The sequence below is a fragment of the Orycteropus afer genome, unplaced genomic scaffold, assembly GCF_000298275.1.
Source record: "Orycteropus afer afer isolate SDZICR_OR568_19922 unplaced genomic scaffold, OryAfe1.0 scaffold00117, whole genome shotgun sequence".
Taxonomy (NCBI): domain Eukaryota; kingdom Metazoa; phylum Chordata; class Mammalia; order Tubulidentata; family Orycteropodidae; genus Orycteropus; species Orycteropus afer.
In genome coordinates, this window is record NW_006921704.1 from 4675285 (window position 1) to 4697688 (window position 22404).

The following is a 22404-nucleotide window of genomic DNA, read 5'->3' on the forward strand; positions in this document are numbered from 1 at the left end:
CCCTTTTCTTTGTTGAAGAGGGTCTGTGCAGTCCTTCTGCCTAGTCCACCATCTTGCCGGAACTCCGGGATTTACTCTTAAGTGCAGTGGAGAATGAAGGAAGAAGTCAAGAGTGACATATAGGATTTTGGTGATGCTCTTTATTAAGATGGAGAACACCAATAGAGGAACAAATTTAGTGGGACAAGGAGAAAGCAAAAGTTCTGTTTTGAGCATGTTAAGTGAGAGATGTCTAGATGTCTTAAGTGGAGAGGTCAGATAGGAAGTTAGATAAATGAGTCTGGGGCTCACAGCTCTCTCAGAGATTCTGATTTAATTGATCTGGAATATAGGCCAACATTAGTGTATCGCCAGAGTTGAGAAATGCCATTTAATTAGTTCAAACTTCATATTATGGGGGTGACACAGAGATACTTGTCTTAGAAGCAACTGTATAACATTTTTGTTCTTAACATTAGGAATCTGTTTTGCAACATAACATTTTTCTTCTTTATGTCCAAGTAAAAAGTTTTCCTAGAAACTGACTGAAGCAGTCCACATCAGCTGTTTGTACAGGTATTTGTGGCACTGAGATGGTCCTGTTTTTTTTTTTTCACCATGGAAGAGTCAGTAAATGCTCTGACATGTGTCCCAACTCCCCTCCATCCCCCAGAAGCACTGGAGAGGCATTGTCATCTACACTGAAGATTGACAATACTTAACTTCTAACATAGATTAAATGATGGAGCTGTAAGCTATCACTCCAAATTGTTCGACTGTCTTCATTATAATTAGAGAATGGCAATTTCAAATTTCTGGTGGCATGCTACTTCGTGAATTAAAATAATCTGCTGGGTAGATGAGCCAACTGGGAGAATAGTAAGTTATTATTTGGAGGGAAGAGGATCCCTAATTGTGGAGCAAAGCAATTCCTTGTATGTCAGACCTAAATAAATGTTTCTTTATTTTTGAAGCTGTGTGACCTCCAGTAGTGGTCTCACTAGCATGTCAGTGAGCAGTCATGAGTAAATTGTAGTTAGCAACGTATGCTTGTCTGGAAAGGGCCTTTCACCGAGAGCTAACTGCGTCTATTGACTCCCTGGGAAGTCTGAGGTCACAAGTTTGGCGGGAGCACAAGAGCCCAGATAAAGAAGATGGTTTTACCCTCTTGAAACAAAGCCAGAAAATTTATCTACTTCATTGTGCACTTTGGGTCATGTGCTAACGATGAGGATTTCTCTAATACTAATCCCCCTAATGATGGCTTCTCCCAGCCGTTACACAAACCCTGCAAGGCCCTGTGGCTTGGCAAGCCCAACAGAATAAAAGCAGTGCGGCGTTTGGCTTTTGAACTGAGTTCAAGGCAATTAAAGTCAAGGAGAAAAGGAGAGGGTTCAGAAATACCAGCATAATAAGTAGTATGGTTGGAGTGTTCTGTAAATTAACTCAATTAGACAAAGCCTGATTTAACAGTGGGGGAAAATGGTGAGAAGCTACTCTCATTAAATTTGGCTGCTAGAGGAGCTTCTAACAAAATTACATTTGATTTAGTTGTTTCACACGTTGAGTCACGTAAAATATTGTGTGCATGTGTGTGTACACACATGCACACATGTGGGTTCTGTGATTTTCTGGGTATTTTTTTAAGAGGTGAGGGTTAGTATACAGTACAATTTTTTTTTTTTTTTTTAAAGGATGAAGTGAATGCTCAAGATTCCAGGACAAGGAGAAAGACAGGCTAGAAACAAAGAGTGGCAGAGCGAGAAAGAACTGATATGAGAAAGAATTCTCCCAAGTATAAAGCCATGAGCTCCCTTTGGTGGGGGCTTCTGTTCAATTGCCTGGGCTGTGGAATCCTGCCTGCAACCTGGGCTCAGTTCCCCCGGGTCTGCATGACAGTGGGCAACCTTGTGTCCAAGGAGTGCTGCCCGCAGCTGGGCATGGAGCCAGCCAACATCTGTGGTTCACAAGAGGGCCGGGGGCAATGCACAGAGGTTCAAGTAGACTCCAGGCCCTGGAGTGGCCCTTATGTCCTGCGGAACCGGGACGACCGTGAACAATGGCCCAGGAAGTTCTTCAACCAGACCTGCAAGTGCACAGGTGAGAGGACCCTGTGGGCAAAACTGGACCACTCTCAGGGTTGCTGGGGTGGGCCTCAAAGGAAGTCCCTTCTTGGGAAGAGATGAGACTATTAACAGAGACTGTTAGACTAGATTTTGAAATGTAAACTTAATTTCACTTTTTTTTTTTTTTTCCTGCAGGAAGCATATGGATTAAGGCTGAAGTTTTAGTTGTATGCTTCCCATTATCTAGTACATCTAGTTAGGAAAACTAAATAAACATTACATGAACAAGCCTGGTTATAGGAACCCATGCCAACATACCATTGACTTGTTTGCTGGAAGGGGAAGTTAAAGAGCTTGGAGTTGGCTTTGATACTGGGAACCAGTGCTTTCAAGATTGGTCTGGTGCCCTCTCCTTCTGAAATGGGTTTGCACTTGTTGAAGAGGTGGGTGAGGCTTGGCATTTATAATGAAGGAGGCAAGGCAGGTGTTCTGAAGTCCTGGTCTCTACATTTCTAATTACTGAAACCGATCTCAAGCAGGTTCATCGTTCTCATTAAAGTTGTAAATGGGAGTAATTTTGCCAAAGTTGTAGAGAAGTGGCAAGATAAACCTTTCTCAGTGAGCTAGAGTAGGGATGGTTTTATTAGATTAAAATGGCTTTTTATACACTCTTGTCTCGATTTGAAAATTAAAACTAAAATTTTTTCTCAGTGTCTTTCTTTTAGACCATTGTCTTTTTGCCCATTTCTTTGAAGTCTCTGGGCATTCCCAATTCCTCTGGCTCTCTCGGCCTTCTCAAGCCCTGCAGTAGTGCTCCCTCCAGTTCTCAGCAGTCATGCATAGCAGTGATAAATGCTCAAAGGCTGGCTGGCATTTGAAACAAAAAACAGAAGCAGCCACTTCAGCAAAGCCCTTGGACACTGTTTCTGGCAGCTGGTTGCATAAAACTTTTTCTAAGTGATTTTTCCCCCCTTATGTTCTCATATGATGCTAGAACATAGGAAGATACAGATAATTGAACCATGTAAAAAGGTGGCCTTGGGTAGCACAAATTTGATTACTAACTGAATGGTTGGCATTTCAAAGTCACCCAGAGGCGCTTTGGAAAACAGGCCTGGTGATTTGCTTCCAAAAGTTCACAGCTTTGGACCCTATGGAGCATGTTTTACTCTGTACACATGGGGTTTAAGAAAATACATAAAGGGCTGTGATGTTAATGTAGGGATAATACTTGTTATGTTTTTGTTGTTGTTATGTGCCGTTGAGTCGGAACCAACTCAGAGTGACCCCTCCTTGGGTGTGCGAGGCAGTATCACTATGGAAGTAGATTGCCCCATCTTCCCTCTGAGGGATAATACTAGTTTTTTAAAAACTTTGCAAAAATTCTGCCTTTATAATCATTTTGTAGTCATATTATTAATTCTGTGTTTAGCTCTGAAGTCTTAGCTTTGCCCTTGATATGAATGTGATGAAAGGTTTTAATAGCATATCATGTATATACTAATCATTTCATCTGTGCTCTTTAAGCAATTGATCCTATAGTTACTGTCTCATAGATTCTCATGGCTTTTCAGTCTAATGAGAAGCATCAGGTTTATATTATCTGTGCTTTCAGAAAGTAAATTAACACAGTAACTTCTTTGCGCATCAAAAATACTTCTAGAATAATTATTTCCAGGTTAATCAATGATAAAGTGCCACAACTTACAAAGGTTGGGAATCTCCATTTTATTGAATCTGGAGGCAGAAGGTATTAAGAAACTAGATATAACTGTTAACTTACTGTTAACTTTTTTTATTGTCACCTTTATCTTTAAAAATTTTTTTTTTTATATGTTTGTTGTTGTTGTTGTTGTGTGCCATTGAGTCAGCCCTGACTCATAGCGACCCCTCCTTGGGTTTCCGAGGCAGTATCACTACGGAAGTAGGATTGCCCAACCTTCCTTCCGAGGAGTGGCTGGTGGGTTTGAACCGCCAGCCTTCTGGTTAGCAGTCGAGTGCTTTAGCCACTATGCTACCAGAGCTCCTTTATATGTTTAGCAAGTTCTTAAAATAAGGTAAGAATGGAAAGAGCAGAGCAGAAAATGGCAATATAGAAACAATTGCTACTTCCCTGTTCTGAGGGAATATTTATAAATATTTCTGCAGAAGTGACAGGAACTTAGGGTCACAGTGACCTACTTTCAAAACATAAACAGAGACTCTCTGCTGTGATGAGGATGAACATGCCTAAAAAGCATGCAAACCAAACTCACCACCATCGAGTTGATTCTGACTCATAGCAACCCTATAGGACAGAGAAGAACTGTCCCATAGGGTTTCCAAGGCTGTAAATCTTTATGGAAACGGATGGCTTCATCTTTCTATGATAGAGAAGCTGGTGGGTTTGAACTGCAGACCTTAGGTTAGCAGCTGAGTGCTAACACTGTGCCATAAGGGCTCCTTTCTAAGAAAGCAGTGGGCCAGAAGTAGGGCCTGTCCTCTTAAGTCTGGGCTGTAAGGACATCACACTTACCTAGGACAGTCCAAGAAGCCCTGCTTTGGGGTGTAGACTTGTTTGAGAGCCATTGCCAGGGCCTTGACTAATCCTGAGACCCAACTGCTGGTCTGTGGCTTGCCTGTTCTCCTTCGTGATTTGTTCTGTCTATACTCCGGTGGTATAGTGACTAAGGCATTTGACTTCTAAGCAGAAGGCTGGCAGTTCAAACCTACCAGCCACTCGTTGGAAGAAAGATTGAGCAATCTAATTCCATAGAGATACCACCTTGGAAACCCAAGGAGGGGTTGCTATGAGTCGAATGGACTTGACGGCAGTGAGTAAAAAAAGTAGTAGTAATACTCATTCAAAAAGGAATTGTGCTCCGGTGGCAAAATGGTGAGTCACTCAGGTGCTAACCAAAACATTGGTGATTTGAACCCACACAGCAGCACCACAGGAGAAAGACTTAGTGGTCTGCTCTCATAAAGATTGTTGTTGTTGTTAGGTGCTGTCTAGTCAGTTTCGACTCATAGTAAGCCCTGTGCACAATAGAACGAAACACTGCCTTGTCCTGCACTGTCTTCACAATCTTTGCCATGGTTGAGATCATCGTTGCAAGCACTGTGCCAATTCACCTTGTTGTGGATGTTCCCGCCCTTTTCACTGACCCTCTATTACATGATATCCTTCTCCAGGGGTTGGTCCCTTCTGACAACATGACCAAAGTATGAGAGATGAAGTGTGGTCATCCTTGCTTGTAAGGAGCATTCCAGCTGTACTTCCTCTAAGACAAATTTGTTCTTCTCCCCTTTCATGGTACATTCAATATTCTTTGCGAACACCACAATTCAAATGAATCAATTTTTCTGCAGTCTTCCTTATTGTTTAGCTTTCACATACATATGAGGCTATTGAAAACACTATGGCTTGGGTCAGACATACCTTAGTCTTCAAAGTGACATTTTTGCTTTTAAACACTTTAAAGAGGTCTTTTGTAGCAGATTTGCCCACTGTAATTGTTGATTTCTTGACTGCTGCTTCCATAGGCATTGATTGTGGATCTAAGTAAAATGAAATCCCTGACAATTTCAATTGTAAAGATTATAGCCAGAAAACCTTGTGGGACAGTTCTACTGTATTACACAGGAACTCTGTCCTTACTATGTCACTACTATGTACTCTATGACTACTGTGAGTCAGAATCAACTCAATGGCACCTAATAACAATATACTTTTTCAAGACCATAGCTCTCCCTAAGGAGCTCTGGTGGTGCAGTGGTTAGAGCATTTAGCTGCTAACCAAAAGTTTGGTCATTCAAACCCACCAGCTCCATGGGAGAAAGATGAGATGGTTGGCTTCCATAAAGATTTCTAGCCTTGTTTACCCTATTGGGCAGTTCTACTCTGTCCTATAGGGTTGATGTGAGCCAGGATCCACTCAAAGGCAGTAGTTTTTTTTTTTTTTTTTAAATATCTCTCTGTATTAATTTTGGGTGTTTCTGCTTCTGTTAGCAAGTAAAGTAGGGAGTCCTCAGTGATGTTTTTCTTTGAGTCTCAGGTCACCAGACTGGAAAATTACTTGTTGTTGTTGTTGCTGGGTGCTGTCTTATTTAGTATATACACTAATCACCAGTCTGTGAGTCCTACCTTGTGTCCCAAAACAAGACACATGTCCTTCCATTTATTGTCTCCCAAGAATGAGCTGCTTCCCTTCCCTGGGTATTTTTTCATGGTTCTGGAGGCAGTCTTTAACTTTTTTCCTCTAGTTTAAAAATGATCATCTCTCATCTCTGGTAGCCTCAGGATTCTATTGCTAAAAGGACCCTTGAGGCTCCTGGGGTTGCTCAGAAGTCCTTAAGAAAGAGACGTAGGTCAGCTTCTGGCAACCTGACTATTGAGGACTCAGAATTTTGTTAATTCATTGAAAGAATAAACTCCCTAATAGTTTTTGTGGCCATGAAACTTATATAAGATTTTGGCTTAAGAAATAGAAATGAATACAATCTCTGGAAAAAGAAACTTGAAAAATTCTGTGCCCAGATTCTTTAGTATTCTCTGCAGTGATAAATTGAAACAACAACAACAAAAATATACTGAACTTAACTGTCAGGAAGAACTAAACTTCAGGAGACTTTGGCATTAGTCATTTACCTTACAAATTTCACCTGCCAGTTAGCATTTATAGGAATATATCAGTTGCAGCTGTGTCTTTGGGCTTTTGAAAAACGTGCACACTAAATAGTTTTTGAACAATTGGCTGAGAACTTCTTGTTTGTACAAGTGACTAAGTGCCTCCATTTTCCAATCTCTGAAATGGGGATAATGATGAAACCATGCTTGTAAAATCCTTCTGAGCTCTGTAGATGAAAGTCCCTCTGTGAGTATAAAGTATTGTTATTAAAATAATAGAATTTTTAATTAAAAGGAATAGGCTATTTAGAGCTACTTGTAAATGTGCTAATCGGTGGTCTTTAAGCTTATTTAGTCTAATAGTCTTCTGAGGCTGAGGTGATGCATTTCATGTAGGAACGTGCATTGTTTGGTTATTCTTATTGTGTTTCCATTTTTATCCCACTCCTAGGTAGATACAGTACTCTGACTTTTAAAATTTAATTCCTACTGCAGGAAATACTCAATGGTAGATAGGTTGTTATCTCTTGAAATTCCTCCTCTCACGTCCGTTTCTTAATAGGATAAAGAAAATTCTTTAAAATTATATCTATTCTTATTTTTTGCTGCTGATATCGGTAGGCTAAGGAAAAAAAATAAACTCAGCTTAGATTGATGTAATGTTCTATTAGGAAACATACATTGAAGTTATAAGTATTTTGAGTGCTACCTTATTTATCTGCTTTCTTCAGCATTTTAAATAAATTTTTTAGGCCAGGTTGGTAAATTAAAAAATAAAAGGTACCTGACTGTAGAGTTAGGTATATTTTCTCTGTGACACTTTATTGAATACATTTCTGAGTCATAGATGAGCTCAAATCCATACAACTGCTTTTTTACTAGTACTTACCCATTTTTTTTTGGGGGGGGGAGTCAATTCTGGTTATTTTAACAGAGAGGTTCCTTGTTCACCCTCATTGTGTAGCATTTCCCAACTTCTGAGTCAGAATTAATCATTTCCTCTTTTGTCATCCCACTCTACATTATTCATGCTGCTTTTTATTTTTCCCACAGTGAGATTTGTGTTGATATTTCCTTGTGCACATGTCCATCTCCACTAGTCAGAGAAAGGCACTGTGCCTTACTTATATTTAAATTCTCCAGTGGCTAACTGGGAGCTCTGGTGGTATAGTGCCTAAGGCATGTGACGACTAACTAGAAGGCTGGTGGTTCAAACCCACCAGCCACTCCTCGAAGGAAGATTGAGCAATCTACTTCGGTAGAGGCACCACCTCCAAAACACAAGGAGGAGTCACTATGAATAGGATCTGACTTCACAGCAGTGAGGTTTTTTTTTTTTTTTTTTAGTGCCTAATGCCTTTTGTCAAATATTCATTGGTTCCTTCACCATCCATCCAAGTAACATATATTTAGCACCAATTATGAAAGACCCTTCAAGTACAAAGAGGGAAAAACAGACATGATTTATAACATGTCCACAGTGTACTGGATAAATAACGCAAATATGGAAACAAATAATTGTAATACTGTTTGATAAGTGGTATTTAATAATACTAGTAAAAACAAACAACAACAACAACAAAAAACTCACTGCTGGCGAGTTGGATCTGACTCATAGCAACCCTTCCTTGAGTTTCTGAGGTGATATCACTATACAAGTAAATTGTCTAATCTTCCTTCTTAGGAGCAGCTGATGGGTTTGAACCATTAGCCTTTTGTTCAACAGTCAAATGCCTTAGGCATTACACCACCAGAGCTCCTAATAATGTTAATACAACACTTAATATAGAACTTACTATGTGACAAGTACTATTCTAAGTGTTCTCTTTATATGTCCAGGTGCTTATTTTTTTGTAACAACCCTCTAACTCTTTGACAGGTTAGGTAACTTGTCCAGAGTTACCAAGCCTAGCAAGTTGTTTGAACTCATAAAACGCTATGAGAGCACAGAGGAGGGCACGTTTAGTTTGGACACCCCTTTAGGTAGTCACAGAGGGAGCAAAGAATATCAGAAACATGTTTACTTATGTTTTATTGACTATGCAAAAGCATTTGATTGTGTAACTCTCAACTCATTGTCGTCTAGTCAGATCCGACTCATAGCGACCCCTTCTTGGGTTTCCGAGGTGGTATCACTACACAAGTAGATTGCCAACCTTCCTTCCGAGGAGTGGCTGGTGGGTTTGAACTGCCAGTTTTCTGGTTAGCAGTCAAATGCCTTAGGTACTACACCACCAGAGCTCCCTTTGATTGTGTGGATCTTAACAAATTGTGGATAACATTGAGAAGAATGGGAGTTCCAGAACACTTAATTGTACTTATAAGGAACCTATACATAGACCAGGAGGCTGTCATTCGAACAGAACAAGGGGACGCTGCATGGTTTAAAATCAGGAAGGGAGTGTGTCAGGGTTGTATCCTTTCATCATACTTATTCAATCTATGTACTGAGCAAATAATCTGAGAAGCTGGACTATATGAAGAAGAATGTGGCATCAGGATTGGAGGAAGAATCATTAACAACCTGAGATACACTGATGACACAACTTTGCTTGCTGAAAATGAGGATGACTTGAAGCACTTACTGATGAAGATTGAAGAATACAGTTTATAGTATGGACTACATCTCAATATAAAGAAAACACAAATCCTCACAACTGGACCAATAAGAAATTTAGATGAAACCTAAATTTGCAGTCTCCACAGTCACATATAAATGGAGAAAAGATTGAAGTTGTGAAAGACTTTACATTGCTTGGTTCTACAATTGATGCCAATGGAAGCAACAGTCAGGACATCAGACGACATAAAGCACTGGGCAAATCGGCTGCAAAGGACCTCTTTCAAGTGCTGAAGAGCAAAGATGTCTCCTTGAGGACTAAGGCTTGTGCCTGACACAAGCCATGGTATTTTCAATTGCCTCATATGCTTGTGAGAGCTGGACAATGAATAAGGAAGACCAAAGAAGAGTCGCTGCTTTTGAGTTGTGGTGTTGGTGAAGAATGCTGAAAGGGCCATTGACTGCTAAAAGAACTAACAAATCTGTCCTGGAGGAAGTGCAGCCCGAATGCTCCTTGGAAGCAAGAATGGCTTACATACTTACATACTTTGGTCATGTTGTCAGAAGGGACAATTCACTGGAGAAGGATGTTATGCTTGGTAAGGTGGAGGGCTGTCGAAGGAGAGAAAGACCCTCAATGAGATGGATTGACACAGTGGCTGCAACGATGGGCTCAAATATAGCAAGGATTGTGGAGCTGGTGCAGGACCAGGCAGTGTTTCGTTTTGTTGTACATACGGTCACTATGAGTCAGAGATGACTCTATGGCACCTAACAACAACAGCAACAACAACAAGGCCAAGCACAGGCCTAGGCCGCAGCGTCACTACTGCATTTCAGCTGCCTGGAGCTGAGGCAGCATGGAGAGGATGGCAGTTGGTGTGATAAATGTGATTAAAAGGTCGTTATGGGCATTGTGGGAGCACAGTGTAGGAACATTTGACCCTAATATGTGGAATAAAGAAAGACTTTATTGAAGACCTCACATGAAACTTAAAGGAAGTGTAGGATAACTCAGGCAAAGAAACATTTGGGGAGACATTGAGAAAAAGGTGTTCCAGGTAAAGAAATAATAAGTAAAGAGCTCTGGGGTACAAAACCTGAGTGTATGAGGTAGAGGAGGAGAAGGAGGAGAGCAAGTGAGCTGCTCACCCATATGTGCTTTTCAAAGCTTCTTTAATCCTCCGGGAGATCAGCATTATCACTCCCTTTTGTTTTAAAGTTTTACTCTAATAACATTTGTAGTTTTACTCTTTAACTTATCACCACCTAGGGAATGAGGTGCTGATAATCCACAGTAATGAAGACAGGAAAAAGTGAAGGGCAAACTGAGTTAATTAGCAATTTAGACATTAATCATAAAGATGCTTAGAGCTTGATATTCTGGTGCTCATTCCCTGGCTATTGGTATAACCGAGACATTTGTGCAGTTGACAAGAAACCTGCGTGATTTGTACTCACTGCCATCACGGCAGCTAATTCACCCGTATATACCCTGTCAGCCTCCATCGATTTCGTCTTAACTCTGTCTCCTTTGTGAAACAAGCCAGATATTTTATGTTAGGTTTCATCTAAATTTCCGGAAATCAGCTTATTTATTATTTGTTCCACTGATAGCTACGTTATGTCCCAGGGCTTCCAAGTGTTGCATTGCAGTTTGACTCCTGCTGAGAATTTGCATTTCCACCCCAGATAACTGAGTCGTAATTCACATTTTAATGGCATCCATAAGAACACACAAGATTCCTAAGTATGCATAAGAGTCACTTGGGGATCTTGTTGTCAGCTCCTGTCTGCCAAAGAGCTACCAGGGCACAGCATGGTGGGCATGCAGAGACCACCACTCAGCCCCAGGTTGAGCAGGGAGTGGAGTGTACACAGGGAGGGCCACCCCTGCACGATCCACAAGAAGATGGAGAATGTGGAAGACAGCACGTTATGCTATTATTTCCTATCCTGTTGGCCTTCCTGAGAATATTTCTAACAAGCTCTTGGACTCTCAGTTCATTTGTAGATACAAATGTTTCAAGAACAGAGTTGTTATTAATTGCCACAGTTGGACAAACTGACAGAAAGGTGGAAAGAAGAGAGTAAGAAAAGGAAATGGACTCTTTGCCCTCTGTAGCACCTTCTTCTCTTCATTCTACCACATGCTAGCTCAAATTCACAAATTTCTTTCAAACTGCATAAACCTTTTTCTTCTCTATCTTTCCCTTTTTTATCCTTTAGGAAACTTTGCTGGCTATAACTGTGGAGACTGCAAATTTGGCTGGACTGGCCCCAACTGCGATCAGAAGAAACCACTCGTTGTTAGGAAAAATATCCATGCCTTGACTCCTCAGGAGAGGGAGCAGTTCTTGGGTGCCTTGGACCTTGCAAAGAAAACCACACACCCAGACTATGTGATCACCACACAGCACTGGCTGGGCCTGCTTGGGCCCAATGGAACCCAGCCACAAATTGTCAACTGCAGCATTTATGATTACTTTGTATGGCTCCATTATTATTCCGTCAGAGATACATTATTAGGTAGGTTTTTTTCCGTGGCTTAATGTATATTATTTTAGGTTTGGGATTGTGGGAGTGGAGAAGTAATGTTAGGCAAGTTAATTAACAAGAGAGCAATCTCAAGGGTGGGTTAAGTTTATGAAAGTCATGGAATACTGCCTGAAATTAGAATGCAGCAGTTTCTTCCTGTACGTTGGTTGAAGACACTTTAAAACATCCTCTCTAGTTTTCATTCTTGATTCAAAGTCTAAACTGCTGTTTATGAAGCTATTAATCCTCAAAGGCAAGGGTTGGTCACATGAAGGTGAATGCATTCTGATTCCAGAAGAATTCATTTTTAAATCTGGTCATGGAAGCCCCCTGTGAACTTTGCTTCAAATTAGAGGGATTAACTGAGCATGTGTCAAAGCACATGAAATTTCTTTGTGCAGAATTAGACTGTTTGTGTTGGAAGTATATATCTAGTTAAATTTCGTGTATTAATCTGTAGACTTTCAGATAAGCCCTTGTGGGACCCAGGCACTGCAGGGAATCCCCAGGAGTTTTGGAATTGTGTTGTCAAAAAGGAGTCCCTGTGTGTTAGGAATGGTTTTAATGTGCTTAGCTGCTAACTGAAAGGTTGGAGATTCAAGTCCTCCAAAGATACCTTGGAAGAAAGACCTTGTGATCTACTTCCAAAATATCCACCAACCAAACCAAATTCACTGCTGTGGAGTTGGATCCAACTCATAACCCTCCTTGGGTTTCCAAGGTGGTATTACCACGGAAGTAGATGGCCCAACCTTCCTTCTGAGGAGTGACTGGTAGGTTTGAACTGCCAGCCTTCTGGGTAGCAGTCAAATGCCTTAGGCACTAGGCCACCAGAGCTTCTGCCATTGAAAATCCTACGAAGTACAGTTCTACTCTGGCACACATGGAGTTTCCATGAGTCAGAATTGGTTTGATGGCAACTGGTTTTATTGTCAAGGAAAAGTATAAGCTGAGATGTAGAATTCCTCTTGCTTGGCCCTTTGGACCACAGTTCTGTTTGACACTTGAGAAAATGGCACCCTGTGGTTCATGATCATAAAGATTGGGTCCTGGTGGTGTAGTGCTTAAGGCATTTGACTGCTAACCACCAGCAACACCACTGAAGGAAGACTGGGCGATCTACTTCCATAAAGATTTACTGCCTTGGAAACCCAAAGGGGTTCACTATGAGTCAGCATCGACTTGATGGCAGTGAGTTTGGTCTTTGGTAGGACTTGGAATGGAGGTTATTGTCTATTATAAACCTCTTTACTGAGCAGGTTCAAGTTCATCCTTAGTTATTTTTCAGTCTGGGGAAAACCATAAATACCTGTTTGTTCCAGGTGGATTTGAACTCGTGCTAGATTTCACCCAGAGAAGTTTTGAACTCTTGTACTTGCTTTTATCCTTTTTGGGGTTTTGGGGGTCCCTCACTGGGATCAGGATTAGGACATGGAGATTGTTTTGAATAGCAGAGTTTCCTTTGGAATTGTCTGTCCTTGGAATTGTGTGTCCTTGTGTTTATCATCTGTTCCCCGTCACTTGATTCCTCCTCCACATTTTGTTTTGAGAATTTTAAACTTTGTTCTGGATTAAAACATGAAAAAAGGACTATGTAGCCAACAGCAGCGACAGTAGTTCTTTTCTCAGCGTGAATCTTTTTAAAACTTGCCTCACAGGTAAGCATCTGTCTTTCTTTATCGATAGATAAGGAGGCTCTTCTGGCTATAAACCTTTATAGTTTTCCTGTCATCACTCTGAGGAATTTTTGCTTTATGAGAGGGTAGTCTCTCAAGAGGAAAAGAAAAGTATAGTTTCTGGTCATATCTAGGAATTAAATTTATATTCATGTCTGTTCAGCTCTCTGAAGTTATTATAGGTACTTTGAAAAAGAACTAAAGTTAGCTAAAGTTTCTACATAACCATCAAAAGCTGTTATGAAAGAGAGAAAAAGGATGGAACCGGCGATAAGGAGGTCATTAAATCGCCCAAAGCTTTTCACTAAAATTGGCAGTTCCAGTGGCCAGCCAAATTGGTTTGAATCTATTTTTCTTTCTTCTGGTCTCAGTGACCATGCTTGTCAGCTGGTAGTTATAACTGATTGATGGGTGAGGCAAACTCCATGAAAATTCTTTTTGGTTTATAAATACTGCATCAGAACTAAATGCAGTTGAAGTTACTCTATTACTAATTAACCACCCTCTCTTACAAATCTGTGCATTTGTAAGGAATAAGTCAGAAAATGTCTTTTAAAAATAAGTGTTTTTAAAAAACAAATGCTTAGTTTTTAATGATCCACTCTTTTGGATACTCTTTTTCACCTTAATTGTTGCTTAAAATTTAAAGATATAACAGGGATTCTTAAAAGTTGAAGTTGGATTTCTATCAATTGCTACTGAAAATCAAACTTTTGAGACTTGAAAGAGAGTTACTTACTTCTGAAATTGTTTGTGATTATTGTTGTTATTGTTTTCAGGTAGATAAATGACTTTTTTTTTTCTTTTTTACTAAAATGTCATGGATTTATTGGCTCTATAGAGACATCAGGTAAGGCTTAACATTTAAAAAATTATATTTTGTGACTTTAATACTTTTTCCAATTGTTTTAGGACCAGGGCGCCCATACAAGGCCATAGATTTCTCACACCAAGGACCTGCTTTTGTTACCTGGCACCGGTACCATCTGTTATTGCTGGAAAGAGATCTCCAGGTTGGTCAGGACTATACATTTGGTACTTTAAATTTTGCTATAAATTTGGTCATGACATTTATAAGTCTTCTTGTTGTATATGATGGCATATATTAAATGACTGGATGTGACCTTTGCTTTTTTAGCGGCTGACTGGCAATGAGTCCTTTGCTTTGCCCTACTGGAACTTTGCCACTGGGAGAAACGAGTGTGATGTGTGTATAGACCAGCTGTTTGGGGCATCCAGACAAGATGAACCAACTCTGATCAGTCGGAAGTCAAGATTCTCCAGCTGGGGAGTGGTCTGCGATAGGTAATGGCATACATATCTGCAATGGAAATCTAGATACCATATTTTCTTTCTTTTTTAAATTGCAGTAAATAAATATGTAACATAATATCTCACATTTCATCAATATTTACAGGCAGAGTTCAGTGACATTAATTATATTCATCATGTTGTTCAATGATCATCATTACCTATTCTCGAATTATACCATCGTGTTTAACAGAAGCTCAGTGTCCTCTAAGCATTAAGTTCTCCTTTTTCTCTGCCTCTCACCCACCTCTGGTAACTGCTAATAAACTTTGGTATCTATACACTTGTCTATTCTAAGTACTTCATATAAGTGGGATCATACAGCCCTTTTGTGACTAACTTGTTTCAGTCAGCACAATGTTTCCAAGGTCAGAGACCATATTTTCTTGTGCCTTAGTGAGCCAAATGGAGAAGTCACTTTCTATTTGTTTCTAATGCATTCTGTTTACATGTTTCTTTAAATGATTTTCCCACAGGAGGTAGGATTTAAAACATTCTAAGCCCTTCAATGAAAAACAAACAAAACAAAACAGATATATCAAAATCACTTCTGTGACTTGAATATGGTTGGCCATCATTTTGAGATCAACTACTTTAATATTAGGAGTAATTCTTACATACAACCAACATTTGCTAAGTATTACCATATTCTAGGCAATGTAATAGAGCTGGGAATACAAGGATGAATAATATATAGCTTCCCTTTTGAATATGTTGTACATTTACAAAGACAGCTTCTGGTAAACAAATTACAATGCAGTGAGAGAAGTACCATAATAGATGTGTGTGCACATCCAAGAGAAGAGTAAGGGAAAGTCCCAAAGAAGTGAAGCCAATTATTCTCAGACTTCAAAGATGAACAAGATGGAGGGGAAGGTGAGGAGACTTTGAGAGGGTAGTAAGTGTGTCCTAGGTGGAGGGAACAGCACGTAGGAAGCTTGAAAATTCTCTAGGAGCTCTCTGGTATGGCTGGACCATGAGATGCTGGTGAGTTGAGGGAGAAGGGAGTATGGGGTAGGAGGAGGATGATCTCTAAAGAAGAAAGAAGCATGTAAACATCCTGCAGCCCCTGAAGAATTCTGCCCTCAAAGACACCTTGATTTGTTTCCCTTTCCTGGCACACATTAAAGAAATAGATTTCCCAAGAGGATCCTTTGCTGCCTTTTTTTTTTTTTTTTTGAGCATTTTCCTATGTTTTAAGTGAACGTCTAGGCAACCAATTAGTTCCCCATTCAACAATTTATGCACAACTTGTCTGTGACATTGGTTGCTATCTCTGCAATGTGTCAGCACTCTTCCTATTTCCACCCTGCCTTCCCAATTTCTGTCACTCCAGTTACCCTGCCCCTCCTTGCCTTCTCATCTTTGCTTTTGAGCAAATGTTTCCTGTTTGGTCTCGTATAGTTGATAGTTCTAAGGATTACATTCCTCTTGCATGTTATTGTTTATTTTAGAGGCCAATCTATTATTTAGCTGAAGGGTTACCTCTGGGAGTGGTTTCAGTTGCAAGTTACAAGGGTGTCTTAGGGCAATAATCTCAGGGGTTCCCCCAGTTACATCAGTCCAGTAAATCTGACCTTTTTTTTTCCCCCCTATGAATTTGAGTTTTGTTCTATATATTTTACCATTCTAACCAGCACCTTCTATTATGTTCTTGGTCAGAGTGGTTGCTAGTGGTAGCCAGGCATCATCTAGTTTTTCTGGTCTCAGGCTAGAGGAGGCTATGGATCATGTGGGCCATTAGTCCTGTGGGCTATTGCTTCTTTGAGTCTTTAGTTCCTTTCACTCTTCTTTGCTCCATACGGGAGGAGACCAATAGTTGAACCTTACATGGCTGCTCACAAGCTTTTAAGATCCCAGATGCTACTCACCAAACTAGAATATAGAACCTTATCTTTATGAACTATGTTATGCCAATTGATCTAGATGCCCTTGAGACTATGGGCTTTAGTCTTCAAGCCAAGTAACTCAATCTCATGAGGTGTTTGGATATGTCTGGAATGTTTCCATAACTGTGCTATGTTCCCCTATGAACTTTACTATGTTGTTGTTGTTTTGCTGTCGAATCAGACCCAACTCAGCAACCCCTCCTTGGGTTTCCGACACGGTATCACTATGGAAGTAGATTGCCCAACCTTCCTTCTGAGAGCTTTACTATATACGTGAACATATATGCAGCACAAACAAATATGTATGTACATATGCCCACAGCTACACCAACATATGCATATGCATGCACTCTCATATGCCCTCCAACACCTATATAGCATACCTATCTACCTATGTAATCATTCACAAATTTTTGGTTGCTGTTACTATTGTTGCAGATTTATATATGGTATAATAACTACTGTAATTGTCCATTATTTTTGCATACCTCTTAGTGTCTTTGTTTGCCTTAGTCATGTTGTGCTGGCTTCTCCTATATCATGCATTGCCTTTCCCTTCACCAGAATCAATATATGTCTACTATCTCACTAAGTGATTCTCCCACCTTCTTACTTCCATCCCTGATAACCATCAAAGAAGGTTGCTTTCTGTTTATAAACCTATTCTTGACTTTTTATAAAAGTGTTATCATGCAATATTTGTCATTTGGGATTTACTTATTTCATTCAGCATAATGTCCTCCAAAGTTATACATTTTCACAGACTCATTATTATTCTTTATCATTGCATAGTAATGCATTTTATGCATGTACCATATTTCATTTATCCATTCATCTGCTGATGGATACTTAGGTGGTTTGCCTTCCTTTCTTCATTTTTTTGTCCCTCCAAACTCCCCATATTTTTAACCCCACTACTCTAGATGTGTAGAAGGAGCTCTGGTGGATAATGCATTTGGCTGCTAACCAGAAGGCCAGCAGTTTAAACCCACCAGCTGCTCCATGGAAGGAACATGTAGTGGTCTACTTCAGTAAAGATGTATAGCCTTGGAAACCCAATGGTGGTCTCTATGAGTCAGAATCAACTCGATGGCAGTTGAGTTTTTTTTTTTTTAATCTAAATGTGTAGGGAGCTCTGCTGGCACTACAGTTAAGACATTGGGCTGCCAACCAAAAGACTGGTGGTTGGAACCCACCAGCTTCTCCATGGGAGAAAGAAAAGCCAGTCTACTTCCTTAAAGATTTACAGCCTTGGAAACCTATGGGGGTTGCTGTGAGTTGGAACTGACTTGATGGCAGTGGATTTGGTTACTCTAGGTGTAGTTCCAGTGTCTTTACACTGATCAATGATGCAGAGTTCCAGTCTACCTTTTAGGCTTCAATGTCAACACCACATGACCCTGGCCGGGCATGTACATGTTTTAATGGGTCTAGGCCTGGTGGCATAGTGGTTAAACACACTACCACTAACCAAAACCGTGAGAAAGACATGAAATCTACTTCTGTAAAGATTACAGCTTTGGGATCCCTATGGGGTAGTTCTACTCTGTCTGACATGGTTACTATGAGTAAGAATCACCTTGATGGCAATGGGTAATGAGTAAGGCCTAGCTAGCCATGATTCTGTCTTCTTCGTACAAGGGATTTCCCATAGCTCTGACAGTGTTCCACAATAAACCAAAAAAGAAAAAAAAAAAAAATCAAACTGTTCCATCAAGACAATTCCAATTTATGGTAACCCCCTATGCTACACAGTAGAACTATGTTACACAGTAGAGCTATGTTGGGTTTTCTTGGCTATCTCTTTATATAAGCAGATTGATAGGACCTTCTTCAGTGCCTCTAGGTGGGTTAAAACTGCCAACCTTTTGATTAGCAGCTGAGACCAAACTGTTGTTCCACAACAAAGAATATATGTTGTTGTTGTTGTTATGTGCTGTCAAGTCGGACCTGACTCATAGCGACCCCTCCTTCCCTCCTTGGGTTTCTGAGGCAGTATCACTACGGAAGTAGATTGCCTCATCTTCCTTCCGAGGAGTGGCTGGTGGGTTTGAACCGCAGCCTTCTGGTTAGCAGTCAAGTGCCTTAGGCACTATGCTACCAGAGCTCCTAAAGAATATATAATAAGTGCTAATTATATGATTAACCTTAATTCTGTAAAGTGCTATTTCCTATAGAACCTTTGTATACTAATTGTTGTTGTTGTTGTTATGTGCCGTCGAGTCAGACCTGACTCGTAGCGACCCCTCCTTGGGTTTCCGAGGTAGTATCACTACAGAAGTAGATTGCCCAGTCTTCCTTCCATTGTATACTAATAGTGGGTACACAAAAAGAGATATCTGTAATCAAGTAAATTTAGAAGATGCCAAATTGAAAAAGTGTTTGCTTTAGAATTTTTCTGGGAGTGGCTTCAGTTCCAGGTTAGAAGGATTTCTTAGGGCAATAGTCTCAGGGGTTCTCCCAGTCTATATGAGCCTTTCATACGTGAATATATTGTGACTTTCCAAAAGGGGACTAAGCTTATTGACCTTGGGACCCTTATTACACAGACCACATCACTGGAACACACTTTGGGAGATGGTGCCTTGGTGTCTTTTTTTTTTTTTTTTTAACCTAGATTTTAGGTCCTGGCCTCTTTTAACATTATGTGTGTACCAATTCTGTTCTTATGTATGCAGTACTATCCCCACACATTAAAACTAATGCAGTAACAGCTTTACAATGTCTAAGGCATTTGACTGCTAACCAGAAGGCTGGCAGTTCAAACCCACCAGCCACTCCTCAGAAGGAAGGTTGGGCAATCTACTTCCGTAGTGATACCGCCTTGGAAACTCAAGAAGGGATCGCTATGAGTCGGGTCTGACTCGATGGCAGTGATTTTTTTTTTTTTTTTTAGTTTAATAAAATAATGTTCTGATGCTCTGATAGAAGTTCAGATCACAACAGGGGTGTAGGAGATAATCTTTTCTGGGCATGGAAACTTCTCAGCCTCCATATTTCTCATCATAACTATCAATACCCTACTTGCCTTGGAACATTTTCTAATACTGTAGAGTATTTCTTCTAATACCTCTCCTATATGTAGTTCTATGTGTTTTTACTCTTACCTCCTCTATTTGCCTTTAGTTTGCCTAAAATGTTTTCCTAGCTTTTTACAACCACTTCTTCCACCTCTAATCAAAATGGCTTAGCTCAGCAAAATACAGGCTACCTTTTCCTCAGGTACTCAAGAATGCATGTAGTAGGAGTCATCATCTAGCCTTGTAAGCCCTTTTACTGTCCTTCCAATGGAATGTAAACTATTCTTCATATTTATGCCTATAGTCACATTTTATCTATTTATGTGTTAGAAATTCCTTAATCCACAATTACTTTTCGAATGGTAGTTTTCTCACTTTTGTGTGTGTGTGATTGTGATAAAATTTTACTAGGACCATGACTGTGATTGGTTTGCTTGGCACAAACTCCTGGCACTATGCAGGAGTTAATACATTGTTTTTAATCTTAACAAATCTTAGCTTAGATGACTACAACCGCCAAGTCACACTGTGTAATGGAACCTATGAAGGTTTGTTGAGAAGAAATCCAGTGGGAAGAAACAATGAGAAATTGCCAACGTTAAAAGACATACAAGATTGTCTATCCCTCAATAAGTTTGACAGTCCTCCTTTCTTCCAAAACTCTACCTTCAGCTTCAGGTTGGTATTCTGAGATCTGTTACACTGAAAATTTACAATATTTTTAGATTTTCATACTTGAAGTTGTGATGGACTAGAAGGAAATCCAGATGTTGGGAGACCTGTGCAAAACTGAGTAAAGGAGAGGATATAATAAGAAAGGTTAATAAGGGATTAGTGTTAAGAAAAACACAGTTTTGGAGTCTCTGGGTGGTCCAAACAGTTAAGATCCTTGGCTGCTAACTGGAAGGTTAGAGGTTTGAATCCAACCTGAGGTGCCTCAGAAGAAAAGCCTATGAGTTACTTCTGAAAAATCAGCCATTGGAAATCAATGGAGCACTGTTCAAATGTGACTCACATGGGGTTGCCATGAGTTGAAATCAACTCATGGCAACTGGTGACCCATGTCCCCTAGAAGTTCATAGTCTGACACAGAAGATGGATATGAAGATAAATAATTGCCATGCAGTATATAAAAGAGATATAATCCAACTGAGCAGGTACAGAAGTAGCACTGATTAAGTAGCACTGATTATAACAAACCATAATCAAAGATTTGGTCTAGTTCGTAGTTAATTAGTTATGGGAGAATTTTCCACATCCCTATTCAATCTAAAACTAGAAGACTATTATCTAGGCTGGAAAGAATAAAAAGAGACTTTTACCAAACTGTGACTGTTGTTGCTGACAATCTGGTTTCTCCCAGGAATGCGGTGGAAGGATTTGGTAAAGCAGATGGGACCCTGGACTCTCAGATGATGAGCCTTCATAATTTGGTCCATTCTTTTCTGAATGGAACAAACGCTTTGCCACATTCTGCTGCCAATGATCCAGTTTTTGTGGTATGTTCAGAAACACAGAATAGATGAAAAATTTATGAGATAGTATTTCCAGATTTATTTGCTTTTAAATAAGATTTGATGATTTTTTTTCTCTGTGTAAACAATGTGATGTATGCATATATAAATTGATTTTAATATACTCCATGTGGTTGTTACTGTTGGTTGCCATTGTCTCGATTCTGACTCATGGCAACCTCTTGTGTTACTGGGTAAAACTTTTCTAGAAGGTTTTCTTGGCTATAATCTTAACGGAAGCAGATTGCCAGGACTTTTCTTTCATAGTACTGCTGAGTGAGTTCAAACTGCCAGTCTTTTGGCTAGCAGTTGAGCTCAAACTGTTTGCTCTACCCAGAGACCGTAATATATACCACAGGGGTGGTTAGATAGCATTTAAAGGCCCTTGTGGTACGGCATTCAAACCCACCAAAGGTCAGCCTTTCAAACCCACCAGCTGCTCTGTGGGAGGAAGATGAGATAATCAACTTCTGTAAAGATGTACAGTCTTGGAAACATGATGGCAGTGGATTTGGTTTTTTCAACCAGAAATCTATGCCTCAAGGATAGTTAGCTTTTGAATAAGCCTAGACAGGAGTCTGGGAGCTCTGGTAGCATAGTGCCTAAGGCACTTGACTGCTAACCAGAAGGCTGGAGGTTCAAACCCACTAGCCACTCCTCGGAAGGAAGATGGGGCAATCTACTTCCGTAGTGATACTGCCTCGGAAACCCAAGGAGGGGTCGCTATGAGTTGGGTCCGACTTGACGGCACATAACAACAACAACAACAACAAGACAGGAGTCTACAGTCCAGGGATGGATTAATATTTATAGCAGAGTACATAGGTTAGAAGAATGATAAATGATACTCATTGGTTAAATGAGTGATGTTGGAAATGCATGATGGACTAGAAAGACTGTGCAGGCACCGTTGCCCTTGTGAAAAGGCGAAGAACTCAGGAGGCTCTGCAACCTCGCACAAACTCCAGAGCTCTGTTTGGTGTTTGCTCCTTGTCCTATCACTTCACAAAGGATTCTGTCACCTGACCTGACTAACGATGAGCTGTTCCTGAATATCATTGTGTTCACTTTGGAGTGAACAATTCGTGCAAGATAGTGTCAATTCAGCAATGATATTTTGGCAAATATCAGTAGCTTCCTGAAACTTATATTGGATAAAGGTCATATGTCCTTCCCTCTGAAATAAAATTGTCATGAGGGGTATGTGACCATGAAAACAACTATAAAATGAAATTCTAATAA

General features: G+C 40.1%; 1 protein-coding gene across 1 annotated transcript in view; it reads left to right on the forward strand.

Moving 5' to 3' along the window:
• The first annotated feature begins 1769 nt into the window (after window positions 1–1769).
• The window catches only part of DCT (dopachrome tautomerase), a 53993-nt gene continuing 33358 nt past the window's right edge, over window positions 1770–22404 (forward strand). Inside the window, exons 1-6 of the mRNA XM_007944009.1 lie at window positions 1770–2079; window positions 11444–11743; window positions 14341–14441; window positions 14567–14733; window positions 20147–20326; window positions 21012–21147. Coding sequence (XP_007942200.1) covers window positions 1785–2079; window positions 11444–11743; window positions 14341–14441; window positions 14567–14733; window positions 20147–20326; window positions 21012–21147 — 1179 coding nt within the window. The 5' untranslated portion in view covers window positions 1770–1784. The remainder of the gene's footprint in view (window positions 2080–11443; window positions 11744–14340; window positions 14442–14566; window positions 14734–20146; window positions 20327–21011; window positions 21148–22404) is intronic.